This window comes from Netta rufina, assembly GCF_964035555.1.
Source record: "Netta rufina genome assembly, chromosome: 1".
In the NCBI taxonomy this organism is placed as follows: Eukaryota; Metazoa; Chordata; class Aves; order Anseriformes; family Anatidae; genus Netta; species Netta rufina.
The window spans coordinates 122,062,896-122,085,651 of record NC_140123.1 but is presented as its reverse complement, the minus strand read 5'-3'; the positions used below and the strand labels follow the sequence as shown (position 1 = coordinate 122,085,651).

The 22,756-nt window shown below is 41.9% G+C and overlaps 1 protein-coding gene across 2 annotated transcripts; it reads right to left on the bottom strand.

The window, feature by feature from the left end:
- Positions 1-887: 887 nt before the first annotated feature.
- CHD1L (chromodomain helicase DNA binding protein 1 like) lies at positions 888-22,692 on the bottom strand. 2 transcript variants are annotated; one of them, XM_084306344.1, is made up of 23 exons: positions 22,577-22,692; positions 21,715-21,827; positions 20,817-20,923; positions 19,426-19,540; positions 17,935-17,966; positions 16,309-16,390; positions 14,869-15,031; positions 14,379-14,534; positions 13,204-13,296; positions 12,641-12,737; positions 11,207-11,280; positions 10,037-10,147; positions 8,462-8,576; positions 7,852-8,005; positions 6,602-6,767; positions 5,175-5,320; positions 4,666-4,829; positions 4,135-4,343; positions 3,439-3,537; positions 2,621-2,691; positions 2,250-2,364; positions 1,895-2,003; positions 888-1,242 (listed from the first exon to the last, which is right to left on the bottom strand). In XM_084306344.1, exons 2-23 carry the CDS (start codon positions 21,736-21,738, stop codon positions 1,164-1,166), a joined length of 2,481 nt encoding a protein of 826 aa, XP_084162470.1. In that variant the 5' UTR covers positions 21,739-21,827; positions 22,577-22,692; the 3' UTR covers positions 888-1,163. The 2 variants fall into 2 exon arrangements, 1 of the variants encoding a protein (XP_084162470.1); XR_014619341.1 differs by lacking the exons at positions 888-1,242; positions 1,895-2,003; positions 2,250-2,364 and having other exon boundaries at positions 2,671-2,691; positions 4,067-4,343.
- Between the last annotated feature and the right edge of the window lie 64 nt (positions 22,693-22,756).

Here is a 22,756-nt window from a genome sequence, read left to right as displayed (position 1 = left end):
AGAGGGAATGAGAGATTATCCAATTCAGAAAGGCCTCTAGAGTGGAGCATGCCAGTCAGCGTGACGATCTGTATCAAAAATCAGGCGTGATAATGTTAAAGTAACGAGATTGTGGATGAAAAGCGTGTTGGCAATTGGCTATTTAAAGACATACTTTCCATCACTTGTGGGATTATTTCCTTTTGGAAGCTCAACTTACTGATGAATCAAGTTTGGCACCTCCTTGTCTCTCTTTTTCCTTCTGGTCAAGGCACTTACTAGGAGAGCTACTGTTGCTTGGCTGTACCCTCTGTGCTAAAGCCAATAAATAGCACCAACAACACAAAGCCCAGGAAAGTTCTGTTGCAACAGAATAAAGCCAATGTCAAAAACTTTGCATTAAGATTTCTTTAAATTGAATCAAAGGGTCAGGGAACCTTTCAAACAGCTTTTTTCGGCTGCATTAAGGAACTGGTTTTGCCCAACAGCTGCAACAGTCAAAGAACTGCATAATGAAAAAGGAGTTGTGGGAGGAGGAAGGGTGTCATTTATAAAACCCTCCTCAAGTTTTGGCAGCCTTGCATGCCTTTGACAACAATTCTGGTCAAGATTCTGCTAGACCGTAAGCACATCATTACGTGGCTAAATTTTTATGCTTGAACAAATGCAAATTAATTGGGTTTCTGGGGAGCTGGGACAATATAAACAGTTTATACTGCACAGGTGTCATGCGACGTCGTTAATGCAGACAACTTCTTTACATCAAGACATTTATGTGTGCGTGTACACTGTCCCAGGAAATCATTAAAAGCTGACTGAACAAAAGTATAATGTGACAGGGGATGAAATCTGAAAGGGAGAAAAAAAAAAAAGCAGTTAAAGGGATATTGTTCCAAGTCATAGCAAGAACTTTAATGTAAGGGATAACAACTGACCGGTGATGAAAGTTTAATTTTCCATCTCCAAAACAGATTTAGGATTGAGCCAACATCCTCATCCAAATACTCTCTGAACTAGTCTGATTCCAATCCAGAGCCAAGGACAGTATATAAATGTTCTGACCAATAAAATAAGAGAGACAGAGACAAGTAACAACTGCGCAAGCCACGCTTCTGAAGTGGATGCATACATGATGTTAAAAAGATCCTCGTTTTTTGTGCACGTTTCTCAAAATTATTGCCTCTTCATGGCTTTGAGACTGTTGTTGAAGATGAAGAGGGCTGTGAAGCAGAGGAAAACCCTTTATTCCGAGGGAAGTAGTATCTAATAAAAAGTGTCAAGGAAATGCTGTGGAATGCCAGACATGTCCACCAAGAGATTCACCAAGCAAAAAGGCAGAAGGCCCTATGTACTCTTGTTTTTCTGTCAGATTTTTGATGTCACAGCATTGCTGACAATGGCACTACAGAAATGCATGTCTTCCCAGAGAAATGACAAAACAGAACCTCCTTGTAACTGCCTAATTCCTTTCCTGGAAGGTGAAAGCTATTTTGTTACGAGAGCTTGTCCCAACACACACCAGCTCCCATGTTTCACCAAGGAAGCAAGTGATAACTTGCTTGGAACATGTAATGTTGTTTTTTTCCCCCCACGTCCTTAGTTTTTCTACTTTGAGTCACTTCTGTTAAAGTTTCAGTCATCTCCTCCACGGATGTGGCATATAGAGTTACGTTGATGGCTGCCAACAGAATATGAGCATCTGTTTCCAGAAAGTTCTGTCAGACGTACATTAATCGATCACTATCACCTCAGACAGTAAGTCCTTACTGTGTAATGAGTACCTGAATGACAGCAAAGTCAGATAAACCAAGTTTTTAGCTGGACTGAGGCATGTTTTCCTTGTCCTCACCAAGAGAATTAGGGGATCATTCCAATATTAGACTTTGAACCACTAAAGCACACTCCAAAAGGATACATGAGAGTGGGGATGCCCCGTGCTGCCAAATATTTCCGGATGAGGCGCTCGGTACCATACCAGTTGAAACCTCTTGTCGCATACCCAATACGTGGAAGATGTACTGATGCTGAGGAGTGAAGAGAGGGCACGGTCTATTAGGAAAAGATACACTCACAGAAAGCAGTCTAGATAAAGAGTTCAAGCTGCCCAACAAGAATAGAAAGCATATTTTGGAATACAACATACACATGGAGATCTCACTTTTCCTTCACTTCAGAAAAAGTAACACAGGACAGGTGGAAATTGGTCATCTTCTCTAGGTGCAATCACACGTGTAAAGGAGGATTCACTATTCTACCACACGAACACTTACCATTCCTTTTCTTAGCTGCAAAATAAATCTTCTTCAGGCCCTTTTCCAGAGCAGACAGCTTAATGCCAGACAAGTTGTTGGATCGATCTCGATGCTGAGCTACAATCAAGGCCAACTAAGGAGAAAAAACACAAAAACTGAAACGGAGTCTATACGCAGTCGTATGAGATAAAGTGATAGCTGCTGGAAAGCTGCATTATTAATTATTAGCTTTCATAAACTCAAAAAAATCTCATCTTCTCTAACGTTTAACTGCCACTGAGTCATGTTTAGTATTCAGTGCCACTATTATTGGGAAAAAGACCCAAGTTCATTACACACAACTTCGAAATATGGACAGAACAACACAAAAAGGAGTTTCTCATTCTCACCAAGTCCTGTCCTTTTTCCCTGGATTTTTTATCATCAATGGGGAATAACAAGGTTCCTCCTAAATGCAGGTCTGTCCAGAAAACAAGAACAGAACAACAAGAAAAAAAAATCAGCCCTGAAAAGTCAACGGTAAGTGAACACAGCAGACAAATATTTCACTGTCATGTCTTGCGTTACTCTTCTTTGCTTTATCTCCTCATGCTGGTTTCAGCAGTCTGTCAGTCACTTTAAGTGCCCACAGAAGCAAGGCAGATATTACCTGCCCCGACACACGCAGACACACTCCTCGCTCAAAGACCACAAATGGAAAGACAAACACTGGAACAAGAATAAAGCATCTACTCGGAAATTATAAAAAACAGCAGATCCCCCTACAGCAAGATGTGCATTCTTCACCAGCTGCAGGTAGCTCAAAACTGCTAATACATGCTCGGGAGAAGATTAATGTTTAGAGGGAACAAAAGGCCTCACTGGATACTGACTGAGATGGCTTTCATCCTACTTAAAAGCATTTTGACAGAAGACATGGGGCTCTGCCTCATATTGTGAAAAACATCCCCTGGATAATGAACGAGTTGTTTAGTGATTCTGTTTTTTTGGTAATTTGCCGAATGGATCAGAATGACCAACCCCTGTGCAGAGTTCTCACGCTCCCAAGACAAGTCAAAACACCCTCTGCGTTGCTACTTTCAGAGGTAAATATTTAGAAAAAGAGGAAAAAATTTGACCATCAAGGTATTCAGTCTCCTCACTCCTGCAACATCAGTGGGATTTAAACTCGTAAGTATCTTGGCCTAAGGTCATGTTTTAATCTTACCTTTCATCTTTCCTGCCATCTCGTATACTTTTCTTGGCTGATCAGAACGAGTCTCCAGAGCTGTAAACAAACCACCCCTTCCCCAGCGGCCGGAGTCATCTAGAATGCAATGACAAGTTAGGCTCCTTTTAGAAACTGAAGCGAAGAGCACCCTTGCAGGAAAGGGACCTGCTCTGGCCAAATGCAACAAATGCCCATCAAAAACAGCTATGGGAACCACACATGAACTGAAGTCACACATGAACAGAGCACAAATCCTAGAGAATAAACCATAAGCATCGAGGAAAAACAAACTTATCACAGTTCCCTGAAAAACGTTACAGGGATAATTCCTTCTTACTGCCCACTACAGATGCTTAACCAAGCAGTGATCATGGTAGTGGGCATACAGAACTATCAGTACCCTCATAACAGATGCATGCTCTCCCTGGATACGTCCCTGACTTGTGCCCTGGGTTTCCCACAAATAGATGCTTGTCATTTGTGGGCTTTTATTTTCAGTTGGCATTTCCACTTTAAACACGAGTTTTTGTGCTAATTTTAACAGAAGCCAAAGCAGCTTATAATGTTCTGCTATAGCCCTGGGGTCAAAGAGCTGCTCTGATACTGATTCAGGAGGAACTCTAACCTGATTTTTTTCCTCAGCTTTAGTGTCTTAACAGAGGTCCTGTGCATTTCTATTGTCATAAGTCCCACCTAGGCAGTGGACAATGATGGCATCCTCCTCTTCTGCTTTGGGGTGGGTGACATCTCCCATGACATACTTGATACAGTTTAGGTCCACATCTCTGTAATCTAAATCCACGTTCAGCCCAGACTCTCCTTCTTCAGACTCTTCTTCAGAATCGCTTTCCTCTGAAGGGAGACAGGAAGAAGTGTAATGATTTGACTCCCACCAGGCCATCCTATAACAAAACAAGAGAAGACCATGTTCAATGAAAAAAAAATTCAAAGGCAGGTGGTTAACTCCTCGTTTTAAAAGATTGCAGCAAAACACAGGAGACACCAACTAGTATTCCCTCTGCTGCCCTCCTCTATTTTAGACAGGAACCAAGGTTACCCTCTCATGAGGGTGGTCTGTGTCCATTTCGTAATCATCTCCTTCCCATATTGTCATCCCCACCTGCCAGAGTGGATGCAGACCACGATTTTGTTTTGGGCAATCAGATACACTTTTCCAGAGCATAGACACCAGATTAAAAGTAGCTGATGCAGTGCAAGCCATACTTTTTCATGTGTTCTGCCTCTGCTTTTGCCTTCCTTCTTTCCTCCATAAGCCTTGCTCTCTTTGCTGCTGCTTCTTGGCGCTTCTTCCTCCTAGCCTCCAGCTCCTCCGTGCTCAGCAAGTGTTTCCTCCTGGTCGACTGCTCCCGGAGGCCTGAGAGAAGGGCCTGGAGAAAGTATCACACAAAAAGAATGTTAACCTCAAACCCATGTCTGGTTACATACTCCTTTCCCGTTTGTCTACCTACCCACAGGTCTTAACCATCAAATCCCAGTAGTCACGTAAATACGTGGTTTTGTGACATGAATTTATATTAGTGCCCTGAACGTTATATCTCTGATCCATCTTCAGAACTGATGAATTGTCCAACCTTCTGATTCAAGAGCCTTACTACATTGGCATCCAAACCTTTTAACATGTTTTCTGCAAGCTGTAGATAAAGAGTTGAAACCACCAGCCTCATTTTCCACAATTAAGAGCATCATATGCCCTGTCATGTCTTTTGCCTTACGTTTGTTTTGTTGCGGAGAGCTCTCCCCTCCATAGTGGTCTCTTCGGTCAAGGCTTTCTGAAGATCCAAAAGCTGATCAAATGCTTTTTTGTCTTCTCTGCTGGGTTCCTTTGAATAATCTTTGCCTTCATATACATACATGTGATCTTTAAAAATAATGAAAAAACATAAAAAGGAATGGAAAGCCACTCACATCTGAATACATATAGTGAGATCAAAAGAAAACAGGCTTCTCTGTGACACTATTCTACCCTCAGTAGAAAAAAGACAGTTACTGTCATCATTACTTTTTTTGTATAGTCAGTGTCAGCATCATTTTGAATCTAGACTTACGTCCTCAGACAAGAGCTTTCCAGTTAACTCATTTTTTCCTATTTCAGCCAATTAACTGTTTAAAGTTGTTGCTCCATCACTGTTCTCTTTGGTCACTCCACTTCTACCAGCAGTGAATCTGTTTAGCTTTACAACTCACGTAAACGGATTGCAAACTTCTCCTTTAGAGTTTGCAAACAAAATAAAAGCACAGAACTGGCAATCCAGAGTTACTGCTCATCGGGTGAGCTGTTTTCCCAGTAACTATTACACAGGATGGTATCACTGCTCTTCTTTAAGTACCAACAGAAAATACCACTCTTAGCTAACTCTCAGCAAAGAATTGCTTCTTGCTGGCAACTGCTACAGAATGGACAATACCTATCCTGCAGGGCCACATTTCTGCTTTGGTCACAGATCTGTGCTACTGTGTACTCAAAACAAAGTCAGCCTGTCTCATTATGACACAAGAGGGAAAGTTTCCTTAGAATTTATTCTCGTGTAATATGGGGTTATGGAGAAGTGATCACAGTTATGTGACATTTGGATTGGAAGGTAGAGTTCTAAAGACAAAATAGGTTTGTTCTAGTTGTTTAGACTCCATGGCTCTGCATTTCTTATCTCTTATTTTGAACTCTTTAAGGTCACTTAAACTTGTGATTTTCATGGCCAGTAACCTTTAGTACGGAGACAACTATGTAACACATGCTATATGGTCTTTCCTTAAGTCACTGCTGTGTCTCTAAAACTGTAATTCTGTCATAAGGGCTCTCTGGGGGAATAACAGCAGTTGTAATTTGAATACTTTCCCTTTTCTGAGGTCTCAAAATATTTGAATCTCAGTAAGGAATTCAGTCCCCCCCAGCCACCAAACTGGGGAAAGTATTGTAACCATTATCTTACAGATAGGCAAACAACAACACAAGAAGAAAAAGACAAATAAAGGCTCCGAAATAAAGACCACGGATAAGCCACAAACAAAATCCAGGTCACTTGTTTAATTACAAGTCCACTTTTCTTCTTGTTACCTCAAAAATGCAACTCCAGCCTAGTGGATGTTCTCTACTAGCATTCAAGTGTCACTCATTACATAGGTATTTAGATTCTTAACTTACTCTCTGTATCCTCCTCTTCATTCTCTTCCTCGCGTGGCAGGACAACATCCGTTATCCACTTCCCTTCCTTTGTCTCTCCAAGGATGTTTTCTAGCTCCACATCTTGAATAGTGCTCCCTTCAGAGGACAGCAATTTATCCAAGCCAAATTTCAGGATTTCACTCAGCTTTAACAAAGAGAAGGGAAGTCCATTATTAAAATATCCTAATTCCATGCCAATCCCAGTGTTTTGAGCTTCTGAGACAGAAATACAAAGGTTGTAAGAGTGGAAGAATCTAATCCTTTGTGTTACCTGTCCAAATACTTAAGTTTTAACACGCTTAGTTCTCCTAATACCTGATGAGACAGGCCTCTACAGAATATCTCCCTCAAACATTCTCATCCAAGCTCGAAAGGTCATTTTTCTCCGCAGGCTAAACAATAAAACAGCATTATGCTGATGGCATTCAAGCAGCTTTTCCTCAGAGCCAAAAGGTCCAGGCCTGTTGGCTGCGGGGAGGGGAAGAATTTATATCCCACAAAAATTAACGGAGGGAAAAATATCAGCGTGGAATTTCCTATTGGCTCAGTTCCACTTCTCCCATGGAAATTGTAATTGCTGAGATAAATGCTGATGGAGGGGTAGAGCGTGGCGGGGGGAAAAGATGCACTAATTCCAAACCTTTCCTAGGTTAAGCTGCATACAGGGGAATACATTCCCCCTGATCTCACTTTGCTTGATGTTTTCAACCCAAGTTCTCAGCCCAAACCTCAGCTTTCAGGTCGGAATTATAAATCACGCCCTGACTCCTGAGACATTTTATTTGCCAAGAGGTCAACAGAAGGTTGAGCAAGTTTCAGACTAGCAACCAAAAGCTGACAAAGTGCTCATTATCAGCTCTGTTTTTGAGAGAGAAGCAACAGAGACGGATACGTTCCTAGAAACAATGAGTCAGCTTCCACTTTATACCCGTTATGATTAAAAATATACACGTAGTACAAGAGAGGTTCTGCCTTCCCCTCTTCACCAAGAAAACACACACCTTTTACACATTAGATGCACCTCAAAATTCTACGAACTGTCTTCAAATCTCAAATCATGTCTGGACCTAGAATATAATTTTGGTTCCTTGGACACATCTGTCATGTCAACACAAATCTCCCCCAAAATATAAGTGCTTTAACAGGTTCATATCATACAAAATTCAAGAAACACCCTGGCATTTCCAGACATTACTGGAGTCAAACTGAGGGTTATTGTTCTATTTTACCTGTAAATCTGCTGCTCCTTGAGGCTTGGGTACTCCCAGAGCAAACTGGCCTCCTTCTACAATGGCATTTGTCAGCCGAAGCTTGGAAGCAGCTCTTCGGTAGATTATTTCTTCAATTGTATCTCGCCCAATCAAGCGGATAATTTTTACAGGCCTTCAAAAGTTCAAGAAAATTCTTATTATTTTCTTTTTTTTTTTTTTTTTTTTTTTTTTTTTGAGGTGCACTAAAGCTGTTAAGCTCTTTGCTTGCATGGAACTCTGTCTAACCCAATCTTTTGTTAGGGACAAAAAGGCAAGAGCAAAATGAACAAAGGCAGTCAGAAGAAATTTAATGCTGAAACAACTACTTCTTGACACAAGACCAGTGCTCACTGCAAGAGCACAGGAAATGCTCCACATTCCCTCCCCTCCTTCAAATCTACAAAGCTTGCACCCTAGACACGTGACAAGGACAAGACTGCATGAAAAAAGCAAAGACATGAGATATTCTCTGATCTTTCTCTGACATTTAATCTATTGTCCTTTAAGCCTCCTTTCTAATGGATAGGAAAAGAATTACTGAAAAACCGAGAGATTCAGCAACCACACAAGAAGTAGCAACGTTTCTCACTTGTGCTGCCCAATCCGGTGAGCTCTTGCTATTGCTTGCAAGTCGTTTTGTGGGTTAAAATCACTGTCAGCAAAAATAACGGTATCTGCTGCTGTCAGGTTCATGCCAACTCCACCTGTGAACAAAGAAGATCACAAAATATGTCACCAGCAGAAAATAAAGGTGCCGCTGGAGAATTTACGCTGTGCAAGGTTCTGTCAGATCTGATCAACTACATCAAATTTGATCCATCTCTCAACCCCAAGCCTGAGTCTCACAGTAATCCAGAGATTGGATAAACCTAGTATTTCTATACTTAGCTGTGATTCTAGCTTTCTGCAAAAAAAATAAGAAAATAAATAAAATAAATAGTACTGTGCATTGTAAAGGGAAAAAAAAAAAAGAAAAGAGGAGGAGGAGAGGAGAAGATAGGATGCAAGTGAACCAATGCAAAGGAGATTGGTTGTTAAGACTAATGACCACACACATTATTTAGCTGGAAGGAAAACTTCTGCAGCGAGGACTGCCTTCACTGAGGCTACAAAAGACTGCCCAAGTCATTACTTGGCTGCAGCATAGAGGCTACTGGCAAAACTGACAGCTGAAACAGCGAAAAACACCATGCCCAACTACAGAATAACCAGGGCCTAGGTATTTACATGAGTTAAAAAGTTTCTGAGGTCAGAATTTGGGCTCTTGTGGAATGAAAGGAAAATAAAATACATTTTTTTGTTGTTGTTTTTGTTTGTTTTTAATATCTGACTATAGCATTTAGCATACCATAGCCAAAGAGGGGAAACCTGTTGAAGTACATTCCTTCCCGCTCATGCCAAGCAATTCACAATAATCAGAATATCCCTGCAAGTGGAGACAGTTGTGCACCTGAAGATCTCTGCCCATAACATAACGAGGCTGGAAATACTGCTGGCACAGCAGTTTCCAGCTGGATACAAGATGCCTTGGCCACAGCGCTGTGCAGTAAGAAGCAACTTAACCTAGACTGAGTCTGACGTTTGAGCTCAAGCAGTGTTGATCCTCTCTTGGGATGAGGGTGCTTGTCTGAATCGATACAGGGAGGTCTGAAACTGTGTAGAAGATCCGGATCTGCCTGAAGAACTGAACAGATGGCAGTCCCATGGCGTTCTTTGCAGTCTCTGGATGGTAAAAGGCTCTCAGTTGAGCCTGTCTGACAGCTAGAGAGCACATCCATGTTCAGGAAACCCAAGAAGCAATTCCACCAGCTTACCTAAAGGAAGTCTATTCCTGCCTAAAGTCTGGCGCTTGCAGAAATAAAATGCTGGTGAGATTCCCTGAGCTTAACCTGGCACAGGAACAGGCATAGGGCTTAGAAAAAAAAAAAAAAGTAACTCAAACGAGTGCAACATGAAAAGTATCTTGGCATCAGCTGCTGAAAGGAAAGCACAGAAACCAGATGTCCTAGGTGAGAAACCCAAGTTCAGGATGTGTCAAGTCTCCCTCAAAAATCCCCCATATGAACAGGGGCTGCAGGACTCAGAACACCCTGAATTCTTGCCAGAAAGAACAAAAGAAGAGTGCAGGAGCAAGACAGGGGTTGTCTCTTCCTTACTTACTTACCTGCTCTGGTGCTCAGCAGGAAGACAAAGATGGGCTGTTGACCGAAGTTCTTGATGGCAAGGTGTCTCTCTTCACCCCTGACAGACCCGTCCAGCCTCTCGTAGCTGTAGCCTTATCAAAACAAGCAAAATTTATGTTTCTGAAATTCTGTCTATGCTCTCATTTGCTTAGCTCATTCTCCATAGGCTCACTGACTTTTTTACGCCAAATCCTCCTGCCTTGATTTGAATTTTATTCGCTTCGACCCCTTTGTTCTTTTCCAGTTAAACCTTGTATAAACTGAAATAGTGACCCTGGCTTCCATATTCAGCTAAATTACTCTTTGTCAACAGTCAATCTGAAGCAGAAATTCTTAGCAGTTGATTTACTGTGTGGAAACTAGACGGGAAAATTCAAAAGGCAAATTAAAAGAACATTAGCACAAAGTCCCATTGCAGACTTTGTTGTGCTGGCTGTTGGCCCCACAATACAGGCCAACAACCATCAGATCTTCCTTAAACAAACTCCCTCCTGCCTTCAGTGTGTGCTTTCCTGTGAGCAAGCAGTATGGGATATGGCCTTCGACTTGGCTTTCTATTGCATTATTAGCTGTCCAAAACCATAAACACCAAACAAAAGCCTCTTTCATGGGAAATCCAAGTAGGCATGGAGCCATGTGGACTGAAACAAAAGAAAAGGTCCCAAGAACACTTTGGTAACCTTGCCAAAGCAGGCACGTTGGGGCCCCACTGCCAACAACTGTTTTAATCAAAAACTAATTTCCTGGTATGAATGTGGCACATTTTGTGTTCTGTACTGGACAAACTGAACCGAGAGTTACTGCCTTTAGTGTAAATACTTCAGGATTCAGGTATATAATTGAAGATAGGTATGTAATGAAACTTGGCTACCCTGACATCTCTTAGCTCCATTTTATCAAGGAACCAAAGCTGAAGCTACTTTGAAGAACAACACTGAAGTGCAAGTTCATTACAGGCAGGTAGCACAGCAAAGAGTGAAACTCAGCTCCTTCCAACTCACAAACTGCGGATGTAACTTAGGATATCTACTAAGAAGCAATAAATCCCCATCACAGCCCCTTCTCCACCCCAGGCAGGTCAGCCCAGAGGAACAGTGTATGGCAGAGATCATTCGGGTAAGCCCTCTGCTGCCAAAGTGCACAGACCGTACCTCTATAATCCATGTAGTCCTGCAGAATGTCAAGCAGCTGAGTCATCTGAGAAAACAGCAAGACACGATGGCCACTGGAAGAAGAATGTGAGACGTCACGGGCTTCAACGTACTGCGACAGCATTTCACAGAGCAGCAGAGGGGCTAGAAAAGCTTAACCAGCCGCTGTTACACAGCAAGGACTCGCCACCACTGCACGCCAAGGCTCACAGAGTCACTGCCAATTCCCTCACCACGTTTTCGGCCCCACATCCAGATGTAATCAGTCAGCCTCACTTGCCATGGCTGAATACAGCCCGGTGAGGGCCCAAAGAATCCTGTCTAAAAGGATCCTCAGCTTCAACATGAGGTCTTCCTCACCACATGACCCGCCACGCCAGACTGTTCTCAAATGACATACCCCAAGTATCTTAAATGCTGCAAAAATATGGTATCGGCATCTCTGTGACACCACAGCATTTACTCCTCCATCTATGACCCTCAAAGATTACACACAACTGCAGACAGCATTTAAGTGGGAAATCAACCCTCATCCCTTCCAGCTCTGGGCCTCAGATGGTGATAAAAGAGTGCTGTGTTTAAATCAGGCTTCAGTCAAACAGAACACGGACGTTTTCAAGTCCAGAAGTTGCACAGGGCTGTCTGCGTGGCCAAGGGAGAGGGGCATCTACTCACAGCATGCCCTCCACTCCCACATCAGAGCTTTGTAGGGTCTGTTGAAGCCCTGTGCTTTAGGGAGTAGTGAGAGGGAAACTGCAGCCCAATTATGAGAGCAGACAGAATCTGTGTATCATGCAGGAGGCACCAATTCACAGACTTCACAAGAACACAGACTGTGGTTTGATTTGTCTCCCGTCTGAGAGCTGGAGGGAAATACCCAATGGCTTTGGGTTCCAGGTTCTGAAGTCACCAGAGGTAAAGATCAGAAGTGCTGAATACTGTTCTCAAAGCTGAAATTTCAGCTTCTTCTTGGGTTTCAGTCCACTTAAATTTTCTTCTCATGCTCACTACGCATTCTGCCTTCTGGGCTAATAGAGGCAAGGTAGTGCAAAGGAACAGAACTGATGCTGCACTGGAAGTTACTCTCAGGAAACCCAATCAAACCATATATGCTGAAAACCATGTCAGATGTATGTTCTCCCACGTTCCCAGGATAAATTTGGCATTAATTAGAACATGCGAGAGAGACAGTGAAATGTTTCGAGAAATACTTAAAGGGTAGATACAAAAATCTTTGAGATTCCTCTACAGTCCGAAATGCAGCTCTTTATAAGGAAATGACTTCCTTGTGGTACTCAGCAGCACGCATGAAACAGGGCACTGCTTGAGTTGTGGTGAATAGTCTGCACAATCTATGGCTACCTAAAACAATTCTTCTTCATTTACCTTTTCTCCCTGTTTCAATCCCACCTTCCTCACCCCATCATGACATACCCAGCATACAAGAAGGAAAGGAGTTTATCCAACAGACACAGCTTGCCACTGGCTTCAACAATGTGGTCTCCAATCTCAAAGGGCTCTGGCTCGACACCTGGAACAGAAAGGAGTTTCAGAGGTAGACCTAATACCCTATGAGTATCAACTCAGTGGTCAAGCTCTAAGTGTCTGCACTGCCAACTGCTGCCAAGCAGACCCCCAGGATGTTTGTTTGAAAAGTGAATGGTCTTTGTCTATAAAGAACGCCCTCGATACTTTAGGAAGTACTTGATTAAATTAAATATGATTTCGTTGTTTAGATGCAAGAAATCAAGTGGAGAACTAAAGTAAAAAAAAAAAAAAAAAAAAAAGAGGTTTCACAGGCCCCTTTATTCCTCGTCGCTGATGAGCTGTCATGTGTTGGAACTGGTCACAAACTCACAGCTGGTTCTGATCCAAGTACAATGTTGTTTACTACTTCCTTCTAACACATTGCCAAGCAATTATAGAAAACCAATGTGTACACAAAAAAAAATATTGGATTTCTTTCTATTTCAAAAGAGAGAAGAGTGTTTTCTTACCGTTGAAAAGATACGGGTGGGCGACACACTTCCGAAGCTGACTTAAGACATTCTGAAGTGTTACTTTCTTGCCTGTTTCACTTTCAAATGCATCTGAAACAAAAAAAAAAAACACAGAAAAAAGAAGAGAGCAGGAAAACCCACATGTCACTACTGTGTGACTGAGAACACCTGAACACTGCTCTACACTGCTTCAGCACAGAAGTAACACTGCATAACTTTTGCATTTGGATTTCCATCTCAAGATTAACATACTTGTTTTCATGAGCCAAATTAAATTTTCCTCACTTTTTTTTTTTTTGATCAAACCTTTAGAAATAAGACCCTGATGAAAACTCCTCCACCTCGTCAAAATCCCTGGATCTTTTTGGACTCCCTAGAAATTGTCAGTGACATTGTTCTAAAAGTACATTATAGATAAAGAAATAATCAGAAATAGTGAAAGTGATTTGGTGCAGTTCATCGGAATTTTCAACAAAGTAATACAGCACAGTGAAGACTTCCAGGAAGTTAATAGAGAATGTATATTTGTGAGGGGAAAGCAGAGAGATACGCACATAGGCTGACTTTAGAAGAAGAAGATTGAGCTTGCATGGTGGCTCCTTGCAGCACCAGGCATTAGCCCTAGAAGAACAAAGGCTCTCCATCCCACCAGTTATATTTTCCATACAGCACAAAAGGACCAGCAAACCATATGATGTAGTATGCATTGATGAAAGAGGAGGATTTCAGAGACAAGCAAATAACCTTTGCTCTCATACCTCAGGTTGCTTCGTTACAGCTAGTTTGTATACCAAGTGCCAAGGAGCGAGCTGTTATGGTAAGGGTCTGTGGCTGCATCACATGTTTTCCTAAGAAACTCAAATCTACATCCAGTAGTTTTCAATATGCCATATGGCATCTGTATTACTATTGGAAAATCTGTAGAGATCCACAGATCTAAAATGTCCTACATAACCTTTTTGTTTGAACACAAAAACAAGAGGCAGGAACAGGCTTACCTGGTAATAACGTTTTTAATTATACGCTGACCCAAAGCAGAATCCTGAAGCTAACCCTCCCTAGTCCTGCCAAAACCCATCTCTGGATCCATATGTCTCCTATTTCATGGTTTTAACTTGTGATGAATCAAACAGCCCCCAAATCAAGTGATAGGGTACAAAACCCTCACTTACCTAGATCTTTCATCAAAATAGCTTTGTAGTACTTCCTCTGCAGAGCTGACATGCCATGGTACAGAACCACTTCCACCTTTTTCGGAAGCTCTGCAGCCACCTCAGACTTGACTCTTCGAAGCAAAAATGGCTGCAGAAGATTGTGTAATTCTTTGGCTATTCAGAAACAGGGAAAAAAAGAGATTACTGAATTAAGCATAAGTAATTTATGCAGTACCTTCACAACTATACTTCCAAAATAAACGTACAAAGGAACCTTATATCTATTAATGAAATGGTTTAAGCCTGATTTTACAGACAAAGCAAAAGACAGCTGCACACCTGATGTATTTAAGAACTACATTAAGATAAGCAACCGTTACTTTTATTTGCTTCATTTTAAAGCTAGCCAGCCTTAAAAAAAATGCAAATAAAGGGGATACAACATGCTTGCCTCCCAGTCAAGATAACGGCTGGTTCTGATTCAAGTACAGCATTGCTTATTAATTACCTGTCTCACTCTCCTTTTCAATTGCCTGGTAACACTCCACAAATGCTTTCACTTCTTCCCTAGGAAAAACGTCAGGTTCAATAAAGCTGAGTAAGGCGTACAGTTCTTGGAGGCTGTTCTGGATTGGTGTGCCCGTGAGTAGCACGCTGAAGCCTACAGAGAACTGAAAGAACCAGGAGCAAAACAAAATGATTAGGAGATGGTATCTGAAAATGAAAAGTTACTTAATGTGCAACTCCACCCACACCGCTTTTATGCTTGACCTCAAGATGAGAGGTGGCACATAAATGCCTGTAGAACGCTGCAAACTTCTGCCAAACCCATCCAACATATGGTATGGTAAAACAGCTCCACCAAACTGAGTAGGATAGCATCAATGCAAGGAAAATGGCATAGCAAAACAAGAACAAAGTGCAAAAGCGACATAATTAAAATTCCCACATCCCTGCTTCTTACAGTCAAATACTGCATACTCAGTGTTAAGTAATTAGAGTTGACTAGAAAATGCTGCCAGAATAGGCCAGTGAAATGAAACCGCAAAAGATCACATCCATTTGTATTTTCTGACTAACTCTGACAGTGTCATTATCTGGCCCATGTTGCTTACAGTAACCTTTGTAAAGGTACTTGGGGAATATGGTTGCCTTTGAAAAAATACAAATCTTTTCTTAAGTTTAGTAATAGAAAATACATTAGAAGAGCTAAGGTGAATCACTTCTACTTCTTTTCAACTATAACCAAAACTCCTGAAATACAGCCATCATGAAAAATACATTCAGAAGATAAGACTTTCAGGAATCTAATTTAAAAAAATATTTATGAAAGTATTGTATTTCATTGCTGCTGCTGCCAGTCCAGACCTAATGTCCATGCTTCACTGCCATGACAAGAATCCTTCACAGAGACATCCATTTCATTCATGAGAAAGCAGGGGTGCTTTCTCACCTGGGACGGCCCAAGGGAAGTTAGAGCATTTCTACTAATTTCAATAAACAATGGTGGCTCCATTAAGTGAGACAATGGAAGTCAGCAGGTCATGACTCAGGGTCCTACCAACTAGACAAGGTTGGAGATATCCTCTTTGTCACTTTATAATGTCCTGCCTCGGTCAGACTTCTATTGCTTCAGTAGCACAGCTGTGGTTCAGTGCTACACGTGGTTTCTTTACATTTTGTGGTCTCTCAAATTGCTCCAACTTGTCAAGAGCAAACATGAGTCAGAATAAGAGACAAGCTCCAAATACTTCCCATGTCCACACAGGGCCAACATGATAGGCCCTTGTCTGTCTGCCACTAAATATGGGAATCTGTTCACCAGTTCTGATGGAAAATGGTTGTGGCCCAGAGCTTAATAAAATACACAGAGGAAGAAATGGAGAATATGTATCCTATTGTGAAGAGAAAAATCTTCAGATGCTAAAAGATGGATGAGTTATTTTACCTCAGAAAGTGTCTTGTAAAGCAGAGAGCTCTGATTTTTCAGTCTGTGAGCTTCGTCTACAACCAAGGCAGCCCAGTTAAAACTGTGAACAAACAAAGCAGCATCTTCAGTTAGGTGCAGACAAATCACTACTGTCAGTGCAAAAAGACTGAAATAAGTGGTGCCTCTACTTGGCTGAACTCAGGATGCTCTCACACCATGAACCACATGCAAGAATCACAAGAGGGGTGGGAGGGTGGAAAGAATTCACAGCTTTTCAAGAGCCAACACAGCTTCTTAGCTCTAGCCTGGATGAGTTTTCCTGAAATCATAACTGGAGTAAATTCACTTGAATTTGTTGTTTCTCTCTCCACCCTCCATTTCTGTGGGAAATGATATAAGCACAAGATCCCCATAGCTCTTTTTTTTTTCCCCTTGATTCTTCCTTTTGCTATTTAAGGGTGGATCTCCACTGCCAGGAGAGTCAAATGTCCCTACAGGCTCAGCAACTGAAGCGCAGAGAGGATGTTGCAGTGTGAAGCATGGCAGAAGTTCAGGTGCAGTCTGACCCCTCCATGTACTACATTAGAGTAGGGCTTTTGCTCCACTTATTTTTATTGTTATTCTGCTTGTAAGGAGCGGTGGCCATAGGGTCTAACTCTGACCCACCTTTACAATGCGTTCCAAGACCTACACAGGACAAGGCACAGCTTATTAGCAGCTACCTTTTTCAGAAGGAATAATAGAAGGAAAAAATGCTGAGTGACACCACTTTGACATTATGTGCTACCCTTGAAACCTGTAAATTGCACTGGATTTTGTAAATTCTGTAAATTGCAGCTTCTACCATGTGTTCACCCAGCACAACCTCCTGTTTCCAGTAATGGCCAAGGCAGGTGCTCTGCAGAAAAACAACAAGCTGCCCTCAGTGGGCCTGGTTACTGCTGAGATCCAAAATTGTCTTGTGGGGGCTGCTGGATTTCTGCTCCTACAAAAGATCCCGAGTTATCCGTGGTATCTGACTGCCCCCAGCTTTTGTCACAGCACGTACCACTATCACAAGGCATTTATGCCGTTCTAAAAAAATATGAACATTCCTCCCCATTTCATGTGCCTGTAAAATCCTGCATGACCATGACAGTGCTTCCTACAGGCTGAATGTAAGCTGTAGAATGAGTCTTGCTAGAAAGCACAATGCTCTGTAAGCCCTCCGCAGCTCTGACTGGTGGCAAGAGGCAATAAATTTCAGGATATGGTATTAGCACAAGTACCACGGTATAATGCAGGTCAATTTAAATAAATTTTCATCTAATGCCTTTATAATCTGAAGCTTTTGAAGATTGCCTCTGCTCTAAACGCCTATCTTCTGGACTGATATTTAATATCCTGCTATAAGCTGCTATATATCATGTTATTCTGAGTTAACTGGCTTGAGAATTGTCCTTGGCAGAAGTTCAGACACATCTTAACTGACATTAAGGATCCTTCACTGAAACGTGGTACAGGCAAAGCTCTAATCATAACTCAAGAGCATCTTTGGATCTCATGGTACAAGCGTAGGATCTCGCACACAAATAAACATTCGCTTCAGAAATCTCTGACAGACTTGCAGAATTAAATTTGAAAAATAATTAAAACCAGACTCACAGTTTGAGAAATGCTGCATCTTTCAGACAAATCTGCAACGAAAGGAAATGAATCGTTACTTATGACTTAAGTTAACACATCAGTTACAACAGATCATCTTTTATGTCTACTTGTGAACTATGGCGAAATACAGCAGAGTGGAATGAAGTCAGTTACTACCTAAGGAAAGTAACACGACAGCTTTTGTAACCGCGAGCTGTTGTGACCCTACATTTTAAAGCCTCTCTGGCAAAGCACCAGCAGTAAAACCTTGGAGAATTAATGGAAATTTACAGACTTCATAAACGCTCTTCAAGTCTGTAAAGATTGTTCATATCCTTCTCACTCTAAGAAAACACTGTGCACCTTTAGCATTACAATCTAACTCTAAGCAAACACATGCTTCAGAGGATTAATCTGACCTGCTAATATCCTTAAATGCTCACATTGTTTGCCCAACTTCAGATTCAAAGAGGAAGAGAAATCGTGTCACTTAAGAGAAATCTTTTAAAAGCACAGAATTTTATCGTCAGAAAAACAGAGATGAGAAAAACACTAGCTAATGAATATCTCCATATAGTTGATCATTTTGTCAGGCTTGGTTCAGTACGAGCACCTCCACCTATCACATTCAGGACTTTATCACTGCAGTCCTGCTTGTGCAGCGTGAAAACAGAGGCAGGCTGAGAGAAATCAGCACAGGTCACAGCTCCCAGAGGAAGAAAAAGGTAAAATACTTGGAGAGGGAAAGCAAGAAGTCAAAGGGAAAAGGAGATCAGAGAGGAAGAAAAATCTGTAAGATGCTTTTTCATTTAATTTCAAATTGGTTGGTGTGTTTGTTAAGAGACTTTTAAAGCAAAATTGAAGTACTGATATGAACTAACACCTGAGTGGGACTGATCCATCAGAGAAAAGTTAAGCTTTTTTTCCCACTTCACACAACGGAGCACCAGGCCATGCAGAGTCTAAAGCAGCGAACAAGGAAGCAACCCTACTGGGTCAGTCTAGATCAGGACAGGGCCTTCACCAGAGAGTCCTGACCAGATTCAACCCAAAGCCCTGTCAATTATAATAGAAACCTTATCATATTACAGTCCAAGAATGAGAGTTTTATCTGAGGAGGGCATGCTGAAGAGGGTACGAACACAGGCAAGCTCTTTCAAAGTGTTCCTGATTAATAGAATCTTAATAAATATCACACATGTACATTTCCATTAAATACTGAATGTCTGTAAGGAAACATAGAAAGGCAACGCAGCTGCCACATAGCAATAGTTAAGGGTGTTTCTGTTTTCTTTACTCAAGCTGTGATACAGCTGGGGTTAAATTAGATTATCTTAGGGACATGAAAACTGCAGCAACTTATCTAAGTGGAGAAGTGGGTTACAGATTAGAGAATCACTGAGGAAGATCAGAGATGAGTAAAGAGAACAAGAGCTGAGCTGTACAATGGAATGGAAAAGGCAAGGAGAAACCCGAGCCCTCCTTTCAAGTGACAAAGACACCGTGTACCTCGTATGTTGTTAAGAGCGCATGGAAGTGAGATTGCTCTTTCAGATTCTGCTGCAGCTTGGGTCGTTCCTCCTTGTTGCCTACATATGTCACGAAGGAGAGACCTGGAGCAAACCTGTTGTCAAGAGAAAGATAGCAAAAAAAAAAAAAAGTGAGACAAACTAATTATTTCATGTTTAAGATCCTGGACCCCATTATCAAACTTGGATAGCACAGAGATAATGAGAACCTCCTATTCAAACACCTTACCCTCCTGTGATACACGGCTGGTCTCAGCTCTTGAACCTCCCCCCTTCCTGATTAACTTGAATCTCAGCCTGGAACCCCGGCTGCTGGTTTGGTTTGGACAAGTCCCATATAAACTGCTTTCTCCTAGCTCTCAGTGTTCAGCACAGATGATGGAAAACCAGTCTCATGGTCTATCTGCTATTCTGAACTGAAAAAGCTTGTGAAAAGCAGGTGAACGAACACAGTTTCTCCAGCTGGAGCCAAATAATTGATTCACAGGCAGTTAAAAGAAAGGTAAACAATGTCTGCAGCAAATAATTCCAAGTCAAGACCTCAAAAAAATCTATCCCTCATAGTGAAAAAGAAGATAAAACCAATTCTATGGAAGATGAGTTGGGTCTGTAAAATTCTTCCTCACTTGATTGCACCACTAATACCTGCCTAGTGTTCCCCCTGGATAGCTGTTCACCATTGATGTTAACCACTTGATTATATTAAGTGATGTGCTTTTCCCCAACTATTCCAGCTGCAAGTCTACCCAAATCAGGCCAGCTCAGTTCAAAATTTAACCTCAATGAGTTCAGATTCTGACACAGCATTTCTCAACAACCATGCAGAAATGCATGTGTTCTGATATTTAACTTTCAGCACCTCTTCTTAAAAGCAATGTTAAGGCTCCAGCTTAAAACATACAGATTCTGGGCACAGCAAATGTGCTATCAGCCCAGACACTGTACCTCAGCGAAGATGGGTTACATGCACAGATGTAATGTATTTTAGATGCATGTGAGCATGCCAAGAAACACTATTCAGCAGGGGTCTTACCTTTCATCATACAGAATCCTGGCTGTCTTCAGCAGATTTTGCCTAAGAGAGGCTGAGCATGGGGGGATTGGGTTAGAAAACAAAAAACAAGCAGCTAGTGGTGGCATTTGTACTGCAAGTCATCCACTGCTTTAAGATGGATGAATTCATGTACATCACAGCATCATAAGGGCAATGCATCAAATACAAGCGGTGTTTGCATTGATTTATTGTTTTGGTAGCTTCCCTTTCTACTTTTATTCCTTTTGAAAGAAAAGAAATTCTTAGACTGAACATATTTGAAGAGTCTTTATAATTTTTCATGCAAGAATATGAGTGGGTCAACTGCTGAAACTTACCTCTCCAGTTCCTCCTTCCAGTTGCTCAGAACGGACAGAGGACACAGGATCAGAAATCTCTCTTTGTTCGTTACTTTTTTTGTCAAATAAAGAAGTAGAGAAATAGTCTAGAAGGCAAGGGAACGCATTTTTTTTTACTAACAAGAAAATGTCTGAACATGCATAAACTGTCTCCTCCTTGAATTTTGTAGCTGATTCCTACAGGGTCACTAGCAGGGAACGAAGATAATACCAAACAAGACCCGGCATCAATGCCATAAAAGCTTAGGGCCTAAAACATGACCTCAGTATTTGGAACCCTTTTTCCAAAGACCTTTCTCCCACAGTCACAGAGAAGATCTACTATATATCACTTTCTGAAACTAGCAGTTTGTTATTAAGGACTCGTTGAACACCATCAGCTGAACTAAAGCACAAACACTCATTCTCCAATGAAACTGAATCCCATTTAAAAACTTATTAAAAAAAAAAAAAGCAAAAACAAAAAAATAAACAAAAAAAACTCTGAAAAAATTATCTGTACTCAACTTTAATCCACCTGTTGAGAAACTCAAAAATCACCTTGCTGCAGCTGCATCAAAACTGTATCATTGCCTCCATACTGACTGTATTACCTGTTAATTCCGCACACACTATGAATTATACATACATATGTCCGTGTAAAATGACCACTCATCTTTCTACAACCCTCCCCAGAGTATTTTTTTGGAGTGTTACTCAGGTCCTAATAGGGGTTTTAAGTGATTCGGGAACAAAAGAAAGAGCTCTGACTTTTGTGTAAGGACTTCAGGATGTGGCTGCTTAACTGACCAATCATTTGGTGCTTTTCTTCATTGTGCAGAAACACTGGCTAAAAAGTTGGGCAGAACTCATTTTTCAGAAGAAGAAGGTGACACACCTGACAAGTCTTCCCGAGACCCATCTCATCGCCGAGGATACAGCCATGCTGGACCTTGTAGCATCGCACCAGCCAGTTTACGCCTTCTATTTGATATGGACGAAGCTTAATGCCTGGAAATAAAAGAAATGTGTTAAGGTTACATAGCCATCCAATACACTGTCACAGCTTGAAGCCACCACAAACAGGTCCTGCACAGCCTGGACCTTCTGCCAACTAACTGCCTTATAGAAAAGGCATGCAAGTTTTCAGCAGGTGCTGTTTTCTCCTGCAGCATAGCAGAGACACTGATGTTACAGTAAATTCATTCATTTCAGCCATATTCAGGAGCTTGTATGCATAAAAATGCCCCCAAGTCATTGGAAAGGCCTGCACGAGGAACCTAATCTTTTAATTAAGCTGCCACTCTGCATGCCTGGAAGGCAGCTTCACTTTCAGCTCTGGCCACTTTTTTTAAATATGCAAGTGCTACTTTCAGGGACGTTCTTTAAGCTACTAGTTTGGAAATATTTGTTAACAAACTAGTAATAGTATAATAATCCCATTACAACAAGGTGCTTTCCAGCTTGAGCTAGGGCAGATCCCAAGCACAGATGGCTGCGGCTAGCACCACTGCAGAGCAAGCCTTATTACCGGGCACGGTGTATCAAAACAAACACAAAATGAGTCAAATTGGAATCTTCACGACCTTTTTCTTACACATGGACTTAAGTACTGAAGTTAACGATGCTGCACCACAGCTTTACCCTGAGGAAATGTAAGAGCAGGGTGAGCGCGCAGGGGCAGGAATAACTCACCAGCCCTCAGGGACCAGAAAACCCATTCGGCAGACGAATGCCGGCACCAAGCCCCTCGCACTGACCTGTGAGGCCCCACCGATAAACCTCCTCCTCTTTCTTCTCCTCCTTTTCCTCCTCCACACCGAGCCCCGCATCCCTCTCCCCGTCAGGGAGCTGAGGCGCCGGGCAGAGCCGCGACATGGCGGCACCCCACAGGCGGGGCGAGCCCCGGGGGGCCGGCTGCGGGCGGGACGAGCCCCGAG